At 37.0% G+C, this 10076-nt stretch overlaps 3 protein-coding genes across 3 annotated transcripts; 2 read left to right on the top strand and 1 right to left on the bottom strand.

Moving 5' to 3' along the window:
- Nucleotides 2–3453, bottom strand: LOC105157834 (ATP-dependent 6-phosphofructokinase 3-like; the record flags this gene model as incomplete). The annotated part of the gene is made up of 13 exons (XM_011074331.2): nucleotides 3178–3453; nucleotides 2924–2970; nucleotides 2789–2828; nucleotides 2492–2554; nucleotides 2049–2186; nucleotides 1678–1836; nucleotides 1552–1605; nucleotides 1382–1450; nucleotides 1140–1269; nucleotides 588–853; nucleotides 451–499; nucleotides 196–350; nucleotides 2–100 (listed from the first exon to the last, which is right to left on the bottom strand). Coding segments are annotated over exons 1-13 (1371 nt in total), but the record flags the coding sequence as incomplete, so codon positions are not given.
- Nucleotides 3543–6577, top strand: LOC105157701 (pentatricopeptide repeat-containing protein At1g51965, mitochondrial). The gene is made up of 2 exons (XM_011074145.2): nucleotides 3543–4355; nucleotides 4851–6577. The coding sequence occupies exons 1-2, from the start codon at nucleotides 3618–3620 to the stop codon at nucleotides 6054–6056; spliced, it is 1944 nt and encodes a 647-aa protein (XP_011072447.1). The 5' UTR covers nucleotides 3543–3617; the 3' UTR covers nucleotides 6057–6577.
- LOC105157700 (acid phosphatase 1-like) lies at nucleotides 8002–9698 on the top strand. The gene is made up of 3 exons (XM_011074144.2): nucleotides 8002–8381; nucleotides 9125–9334; nucleotides 9427–9698. Exons 1-3 carry the CDS (start codon nucleotides 8059–8061, stop codon nucleotides 9599–9601), a joined length of 708 nt encoding a protein of 235 aa, XP_011072446.2. The 5' UTR covers nucleotides 8002–8058; the 3' UTR covers nucleotides 9602–9698.

Below are 10076 nucleotides of genomic sequence, written 5' to 3'. Positions count from 1 at the left end.
CATCTTTGGGATTCAAGAAACTTGGCTGGTTAGTTGAAGACAAGAGCCTTGCCCACATCCTGTCTGTTATCACCACCTTGTTCCTTCTCTCATTGATTCTCTTCCAGTTAAAATCGAGAAAAAACATTACTTGGGACAAGTTAGTAAAGAAATGGAATACCACATTCACGATAAAAGGATTGGTTGTTCACTTACATGAAATGGTATATAAGCATGCCTGCCGTTTACAGGGCCGACAACAAAGCCTGTATAGCCTGCCATAGCGCCATGGATTGCACTGTGAGCTAAAAGTGTACAGTAGACGTTATCCGAAGCATTGCTTGGGATTGCTCGTATCATATATGTTGGATCTGGCAAATACAAGTAACTGTTCATTGCTACTGACTGTTGATAGTTTTGTGCTGAAATGAGGAAGTGAGAAAAGTAGGGATGAAAAGAGATAAAAATCACCAATGTACTTGACGTTTATGATCATTTTTCGTTCTTTTGTGAAATGATCCTGCAACATCAAGAACACTATTACAAGGTGTCCTTTTCGTCACCCTTTTTGCAATGGAATCTGCAACAAGTTTTCTTTCAGAATTTACCTTAATTTTCTCAGTTATCCAGAGGCCGACGTCTTGAAGCAACTTGGTTTCTGACGGATCCAGCTGGTCCATGTCATGCATGTTTTTAGCAAGAAGCTCTTGCCCTGCACCTTCAGCAATTACAATGACCATGTGCCCGTTTTCCTTGAGCCGTTTCCTTATGTATTCAAAAAGTCCTCCAGGTCCTTCCAGATAAAACGGAGATTCTGGAATCAAACAGCAGTCTACGTCTCGACTGGCAAGAGTAGCGTACATTGCTATGAATCCTGCATCAATTATGGGAATTGGACTCTAATACTTAATTACAGGATCATAAATTTTATAGATAACATCATAAATGGTTGAATACAGTATCAATCATATCTGTAATTCTTGCTCTATGATTGATAAACTAAACTTGTATCCCTGTACAAGAAGACTTTATCTTTCCTATGTGTAGATTTCTTAGCAGCAGTTTAAACATTAAGGGATACAGGTTTAATCCAAAAGAGAAGCATATCTATCAGATTTCACTCCATTAGTGTACGCTATAATAATCCAAGAGATGCTCACCACTGTAACGCCCCGTCAATTTGACAACTCCAACACCATTTTCGATGCTATTTGCTTCAACATGAGCTGCATTGATTGCTCGTTGAGCTTCCTCAACAGAAGTATCAAAACCAAAAGATTTGTCTATAACCTGAGACAGAGTCGAGCATCCAAGACCTCAATACGAATTTTTATTGCTAAAGACCGGAGCTGCAATGAAACATGATTGAATCACAGTTTAACGCGTGGGCTTGGGGGGTTACCGGGATGTCGTTGTCAATGGTCTTAGGTATTCCGACCACAGAAACTTTCAGACCCCGTCTTCTGATCTCCTGCACTTAAATGCATATAATACATAATAGATAGTGTAGAATTACAGGGCTGTAATTGTTACATGTCTGAGTTACTCTTAAGTTAATTCTCACAACATTACCTCAAAAATCAACAATGCTCCCTGTTGAGTGCCATCTCCTCCTATTATGTAAACCTGAAATGCCAAGTATTAGAAACCTCAAGCCTCCAAAAAAATCTGCGTTTTAGCATCAAATGCAAATCCCACCTGATTGATACCTCGGTCTTGGATGCTATCAACTACTTTTGATGTATCATGGCCTCCTCGTGATGTCCCAATAATACTACCACCACGTTTGTGAATGTCATCGACAACTTTTGGTGTTAAAGGAATGGTATTCTTTGAGTAGAAACCTCTGTATCCGCTCTGTATGCACAAGAAACCATCTGTTAACAGCAAACCATACTCTGACTCTTGAACATGAAAGTCCAAAAACTGAGAGCTTAAAGAGTACCCAAACTTTTGAAAGAGTTCTCGCAACAAATATAACAATCATCTAGAATTGCAGCCAGGGAGATGAGCTATCTTGGGAACGAGTCGAGCATTATTTAAAGAATAACGTGCAAACAATTTCTCACCTCTATTCCAAGAACGCTGCTCACTCCATACATGTAATGCAGACCACATACTAATTCCCTTATCACTGTGTTTATACCAGGGCATAGCCCCCCACAAGTTACTATGCATGCAAGGACTTCATCAGACTCAAAGTACACCTGCAAAAAGATCCAATATATTCATCATACATTGATCTTACCCTCCATGAACGTGCATCAACAAAAACTAATGTCTCCCAGACTTCATTCTTGACAAAATACGATGTATGTAGTATTGTGAAAAAGATATGATGTCAAACTTATAACTAGTAAACGATTCTCAGTATCCCTTTCACATAATTGTTTCCCTTTAATTCCCCTTTCGGTTCCAATAAAATAGAAAGAATAAAAAAAGGGATGCTTCTTTCACTATTTTCCTCATTCAAATCTAAGTTTCAAAGTGTAATGAGAAAAAAAGGAGAAACCTTTTGACGAGGTCCAGCACGACGAAAGTGAGTACCTCTCGGACTATCCTTGTGAACAACAATCTACATACAGATCAAACAAAAAACAATATTAGCTAAACTACCAAACAATGATTAAGAAAGCAAAGTAGAGCACCATCTCATCTAATTGAGATATTTCAAAACATGACATGCTAGACCACAACTAAAACTGTCACAACTGCAGCCCTCATGCTTATGAATCTACCAAGAAATTCAAAGAATTATACTGCAATGATATCCTTAGCCTGAGGTAACAAGAAAGAGACTTATTTGTACCTTGTGTGTAACACTGTCATCCTTGTTAACAAAGTATTGCCTGGCACACAATGAGTGAACAGAATACATCACAGAGAAAACACACACACAGAAAATACTGAAGAAGACAATTGAGGGTCGAGCTGCCATTCTTACTTGACAACTGAGTAGGAAGGATTATCTTGCAGTGGATTGAGATACGCCTGCACATATTACAAACAGGTTAATATAAAAGCTGATATCCTTTCTAACACTGAATCAAACCATGTTGCCTTAAAACATCAAATATTCCATCGTGCATAAGAAATTACTGATAACTGATCCCATCTTCATATATATATATATATATATCTGTATATGTATACAACACAGAAAAACATGTGTGTGTGTGTGTGTGATTGCATGCTTACGGGGAGGTGAGGAATATAATCAGAGAGGTGAGGAACATCTTCCAGTACGTAGCCTGCTTCTCCTGCTACAGTCTTTGTCTTGTTAGTTTCACTACTTCCCATTTCTTACACAGTTGTCTATAACAAGTGGAGCTTTTCAATCCTTTGTGGGTTTCTTTTTAATTCTTGTTTTTCTGTTTGTTTCTTCATGATGGAAGTGATGAGTTTATGCTGGAAGCTACAAGAAACTTAACAGGCATGAATAGAACTCATCAGCATCTTCTCTGCCGTGCCTTTTTGTATGTTTCTCTACAGTGTGAACTAAAGTTGCTAAATGGTGGATACATTCAACTGGATATATATATACATATATTCACACAAATATTATGGAGGGCTATATATAGGTCAACAAACCTTACAGTCTTGAGTCAACAATAAGGCGGAAGCTAAAACTCCGTACCATGGGCCACCATCTCCGCCACTTCTTGCGCCGTGGCTACGCCACCAAGTACACCGGAAAAGTTGTGACGACAACCAACAAGGGCCGCTTCTCTGCTATAGAAGTATCCGTCTCCGCTCCCACCCTCATCTCTGACGTCCGCGGCTACCCTTTTCCCCGCCGTGACCTCATCTGCAAAGTGACCAAAATCCTCCAATCAAAGTCCGCCGAGTCATCTCCGGACCCCTTTCTCGATCTCTCCGAGTTCCTGCAGACCGTCACCGTAACCCCAACTCCCTCAGAAGTTTCAGAAATGCTCAAATCGCTTAAATCCCCAACCCTAGCACTTGAGTTTTTCCACTTTTGTTCGTCACATATCCGGAACTTCCGTCACGATGCTTTTACCTACAACCGCATTTTGTTAATTCTCTCAAAGTCATCTCTCCCTGACAAGATTGATAAAATGAAGGAAATTATCAATTTAATGGAGAAATTAGGAACTCCTGGTAACATCTCCACCATTAATATACTGATTGGTGCTTTTGATGGTGTCCAAGGATTGGAGAAATGCTTGGATTTGGTGAAGAAATGGGATTTGAGGTTTACTTGTTATACTTATAAGTGTCTTCTGCAGGCGTACTTGAGAGCAGACGATTTGACTCGAGCATTGCAGGTTTACAGAGAGATGCGGAGAAAAGGTTACAAGCTGGATAGCTTTGGGTACAACATGCTTCTTCATGCGCTTGCTAAAGATGAAAAGGTTTTATTATTCAGTCAATTGATATGATTTTCGTGGTTTTAGGTTTGTATGCTGTTTCATGTGAATGTGAAGTTCTTGTATTGAATTTTTATGATCTTTGTTTATTAAAGGTACAAGCTTTGAAGAGTAAATGAGGTTTTTGATTAATTTGCTGTTTGATTTTGTTGAAGTAGATAAAGTAGTTACAAAGAAGAAAGAAAGAAATATGTTTGCATTACTGCGTATGGCGCCTGACAATGAAACTGCATTTTGGCTTCTGCAAAGTATCCATTACGAATAACTAATGTTTGAGCCTCTAAAAACCAATATTTGGTAAAAAATGGAGGCAATATTGAATATCCAATATCATGTTGGTTTATGTGGCTTCACTGGGAACTGTGTGACAATTACTTACACCCTGGTTGAATCTATATGCAAGATAGTTTAAACTTTTGGATGTTGAAAATGTGATTTGTATAGAATCTAATGGTCTGATGTGATGCAGCATCTTGTCAGGTTGATCAGGTTTACCAGGTGTTTGAAGACATGAAAAAGAAGCACTGTGAACCTGATGAATACACATACACCATTCTGATAAGGATGATTGGAAGGTTGGGCAAGCCCAACGAGGCATTGGCTTTATTTCAGGAAATGCTATCAAAGGGTTGTCATGCCAACTCAATGGCTTATAATACTGTGATCGAGGCACTTGCTAAGAGCCGAATGGTGGACAAAACTATGGTTGTCTTTTCTAAGATGGTAGAAAACAATTGCAGGCCAAATGAATTCACATACAGTCTCATTCTCAATGTTTTGGCTGCAGAGGGACAGCTTGGTAGAATGGATGAAGTAATGGAAATCTCGAACAAATACATGAATAGGTCAATCTATGGATACCTTGTGAGAATGCTAAGCAAACTCGGCCATGCAACTGAAGCACACAGGTTATTTTGTAATATGTGGCGTTTCCATGACAAGGGAGATAGGGATGCTTATCTCGCCATGTTGGAGAGCTTATGCAAAACTGGGAAAGTTACCGAGGCAATCGACATGTTAGGTAAGACTCATGAAAAGGGAATATTGTCAGATACTTTTATGTACAACACCGTTTTCTCTGCTTTAGGAAAAACAAAACAGATAGCCCATCTTCTTGATCTATACGAGAAAATGAAACAAGATGGACCTAAACCAGACATTTTTACTTACAATATTTTAATATCGAGCTTTGGTAGAGCTGGGAGAGTTGATGATGCTGTTAGAATTTTTGAAGAACTTGAGAATAGTGATTGCAAACCAGATGTTGTCTCTTACAATTCATTGATTAATTGTTTGGGCAAAAATGGTGATCTTGATGAAGCACACATGAGGTTCAAAGAAATGCAAGAAAGGGGTATGAATCCTGATGTTGTCACGTATAGTACGCTAATAGAGTGTTTTGGCAAGACGGATAAAGTTGAGATGGCATGTAGCTTGTTTGATGAAATGCTTGCTGAAGGATGTTGCCCAAATATTGTAACATACAATATTTTACTAGACTGTCTTGAAAAGTCCGGGAGAACTGCAGATGCTGTTGATTTATATTCAAAAATTAAAGAACAGGGGCTTTCTCCCGATTCAATCACTTATGCTATTCTTGAGAGATTACAGAGTGGTTCTCAAAGGACCCGTAGAATTCGAAGGCAGAGTCCAATTACTGGTTGGGTTGTTAGTCCATTAAGGTGATAAAGATAATTGAAGCTGTCATATTATTGTGTCAAGTTGCTTATGGTTTTTGCTTCCACATTGTCTGGTTTTGCTGCACAGCCAACAAAATGACTCAAAATTTCGTTGCCTGACCATGGTGGAAAGAGCATTGTGAAGGTGATTTGGAGACACTATTCTAGGGTGTATATGGCACAAAGATGATGAAACCAACAAACCCCAGTTTGGTTTGAGATGCAGCACAAACAATGTACTGGTTTGTGATGCTTCATTTGTCTTAGCAGAAATGACATAGTGTCAATCTACTGGCTGTGGCTCTACATCTAACTTCCAGTGAATTATGGAGGGTGCAAATTGAATTAAGTTTCTATAGTTTTATGCGCGAAGGTTGCTCATATTTTCTGCAACTCTGGTTGCCAGATCAAGTTGAATTTCTCTGAACTGGAGAATGCAGCAGAACCACTGACTAATTCTGTGCACGGTCAAGTTGTTACATGCAGAGGATCAAAAAACAAGCTGGATTTTCACCTGCTGTTGGCCCCTTTCGACATTTTTCTTGTACTATGTAAGACTCTTGTTCCAAATTAAACTGATCTTATGGGTAAAGAAGAATGTCCTGAAAATTCTATTAAATATATTGCCATCTGCATCTTCATTGTCGTTCAGCTTGCTCTCTTTATATATTTCTTTTTGACGGGATCTAGGCATTTTATAGTTTCTTTGTACCTCATTGTTTTCAAGATGGATAATTTGATCATCCCACAAATGGACCATCATGTCTTTTCTTTCTTGGTTATAAAAATTGCAAGATTGTGCTTCAAGGGAGAATGTTGATTGTTTGAATCCTTTTCTGTTTGCCTATTGGCATACTTATGTTGATCAACGACACAATCTGATTCTCGCCACCCAACTCTGCAAGACTTTATTTCTGGGCACTTTCTACCACTCTTTGATGCACTGTTTCACTTTATGCAGCTGTCTTTAGATGTTCAAGTCTTGAAGATAATCATTAGCAACATCCTCTTGCCGATAGATTTCCAGTTCAAAGTAATAGACAGTGTGAATCCCTTCATAGGAGTTGAATCTCGCCCATGAAATCTTATCCAGAGTTTGTCAGACCTGATTAATTATAAAGAGAATACTTAAAATATATATCTATTACATAATTATTTTTGGTTCGAACCAAATCAAATGTAGACATGTGGGTACAGGGGAAAAGCCAATGAGGGAACCTCAGCACAAGGTTACAGAATAGTGGGAAACATAGGAGATCAGTGGAGCGATTTGCTCCGTGACAATGTCGGAAACCGTGCTATGAAAGTGCCTCGTATTATGTACGCTTTTTTTTTTTTTTTTTAAACCGATAATTACGTACATCATTATATTAATATTTCAATAAATTAAGTAATATATTAATTCAATTAGTATATCAATATAAAAAAATAAATTACAATAATTCACGTAATGTAAGATGAGTATTTACATAATGTGAGACATATAGCCAAATATTAATAAGATACTAAGTTATGACCTTGAACTTATTTATAAAATTTCATCCATAATCATTAGTCTAAAACATTATTGATCCTGCTACTTAAGATGATGATGAACTCTTTTATATGATTAGGGTTCATCTGATGGATGATTTCCATAGGAAGTGGACATGAATACCCTCTGCCTGCTTCAGTGTGCGCATGTGACGTCCGCGATTGAATTTGAGCCATTGATTTGAAGTTAAGCAATAGTTATTAGTTAATCTATATCTATTTTATATTATATAAAAAGAAAAAACATTTTTCTCTCATAAATTCCATAACTAAAAGATCAATTTACGTATATTAATTATTAAATTAATAAAATTCATGATATAATTATATCATAATAAAGAAATTAGGGGGGCAACGGATGGGATGGTCAAGTAAAACACGTGAAACTGCACACCGGTAATTTTCTGCAAAATCAAGGGTAATTTGGGAAGCGTGACATTATTTAAACGGCCCAGAAAGCATACAATTATACAAACATGCCCGCACTGCACAAACTGGTGACACATTCCCCTCAGCAGATGGGGCTCGCGATTTTTCTGATCCTAGCAACTCTGATTTCCACTTCCCTTGCAAAATCCGACGCCTTCAACCCAATCCACCTCCTCCGGCCGCGATATGTCGGCACCTACATGCTGGGAAAGCGGTCCCGCCACGACTGCGAGGTGGTGGCGGACGCCGCCATTGAGTACGCCAAGAGCCTCAAACTCGGCGGCGATGGGAAGGATGTTTGGGTGTTTGATATTGATGAAACCACGCTTTCTAATCTTCCTTACTACGCTCGCTCTGATGTCCAATTTGGGTATTAATTTGCTATTTTTAATTACTTTATTCTAATATTATAATTCCATTTCGACATTGGAATTAAAAGAATTTAAATTTTAAGCAAATATACGAGATTACATATGAATTGATGAATTTTCAAAATTAAAATTTCTAACAACAAATCATTTGAATTTGTTTGACTACTTTTGTATTACAAAGAAAAAATCAATTTCTTCAACTTGTTTCAAATTATATTTTGTAAAATATTAATACATGTATATATACAATACAAGCATAAAATATATTTTAAATATATTAATAATGTAAATTCTTCTATATATATAGTATGTATATATAAAATGGGATAATTATATTTACACACCTTGATCTATGGTATATTTACATAAATTATCCTTAATCTTTAGATAATAATACATACACCCACTAAAGTATTATTATCACTTACACTAACCACTCTTTATTTTTTATAAAATTAAACACACACCTCTATAAAGTTAGTATTACTACACAAACTACCTTTATTTTTTGACTGTTAGGGGTAGTTTTTTTTGTACGTAGTTATACAAAAAGGTATGAATAATTTGTGTAAATAGAATATAAGTTAGGGTATAAATGTAATTATTCTTAAAATTAAATATCAAATTTTAAATTAATGTATAATTAAAAAATTCAAATTGCAATATACATATATATATATATAGTTTAATAATGCGCCACAGAAGATTAATTAATGGTGCATGTATGTTGTGGTGTACGTAGGGCATTACCATACAATGGGACAAAGTTCAACGAGTGGGTGACGGAAGGGAAAGCGCCGCCTGTGCCGGCGGTCCGGCGACTGTACAAAACGTTATTGTCACTAGGCATCAAAGCAGTGTTCTTGACCGGAGGATCAGACGCATTCAGACGCATCAGGACAGCCAATTTATATGCAGCTGGTTATCACTCCTGGCTAAAGCTCATCTTCAAGTACGGAAAATTTATTAATATCAACAAAATCAATAAATTTATTGAAGGGATGAAAGGGAAGAGTATATTACAAGATATATGTGTGGTTGCAGGGGAGAAGCTGAGGAGGGAGCAGCGCTGGTGTACAAGTCGAAGAAAAGAAGGGAGGTGGTGGACGAAGGGTACAGAATAGTGGGAAACATAGGAGATCAGTGGAGCGATTTGCTGGGCGCCGATGCCGGCAACCGAACCTTCAAAGTGCCTGATCCTATGTACTATATAGGATGATTATCAACTCATTCATATACTTATGCTTCATAATTAGGTAATTTTAATTACTTCTTTATTCCAAATGTTTTTATGACTTCTTTATTCCAAAATTAGATGATAGGACAAAAAGATAAATTAAAGGGAGAGTGTGTGTGTGTATATATATACAAATTAAATGCATTTATTAAATATTTAGTAATTTTATGAGAAGGATTAAGTCAAAATAAGATCATACCTAATGTTGCAATTGATACTAACCTAAATTTTAATTTATTCACAAAAGTCCAATCATTCACTCTCACTCCTATCCAAAGTTAGTGTTTATTAATATACTAAATCTATGAAAAGGATTGCAGATAATGATGCATGATCAGACACCATATATATGCTAATATGTATTCTCTATAAATCAAGTTAATGTTACAAAATACTCCTCATCCATATGTTCCACCAGGTCTTCAAGTTTTGTCGGACATGTTCTTAGTAGAATTCA

Source organism: Sesamum indicum, linkage group LG3 (assembly GCF_000512975.1).
Source record: "Sesamum indicum cultivar Zhongzhi No. 13 linkage group LG3, S_indicum_v1.0, whole genome shotgun sequence".
Lineage (NCBI taxonomy): Eukaryota > Viridiplantae > Streptophyta > Magnoliopsida > Lamiales > Pedaliaceae > Sesamum > Sesamum indicum.
This window is presented reverse-complemented; position numbering and strand designations above follow the sequence as displayed.

Coding starts and splice junctions, on each gene's coding strand:
- LOC105157701 (XM_011074145.2), top strand. CDS start 3,618: ATGGGCCACCATCTCCGCCACTTCTTGCGCCGTGGCTACGCCACCAAG. Junction 4,356..4,850: donor CGCTTGCTAAAGATGAAAAG/GTTTTATTATTC, acceptor GCATCTTGTCAG/GTTGATCAGGTTTACCAGGT.
- LOC105157700 (XM_011074144.2), top strand. CDS start 8,059: ATGCCCGCACTGCACAAACTGGTGACACATTCCCCTCAGCAGATGGGG. Junction 8,382..9,124: donor CGCTCTGATGTCCAATTTGG/GTATTAATTTGC, acceptor TGGTGTACGTAG/GGCATTACCATACAATGGGA. Junction 9,335..9,426: donor TGGCTAAAGCTCATCTTCAA/GTACGGAAAATT, acceptor GTGTGGTTGCAG/GGGAGAAGCTGAGGAGGGAG.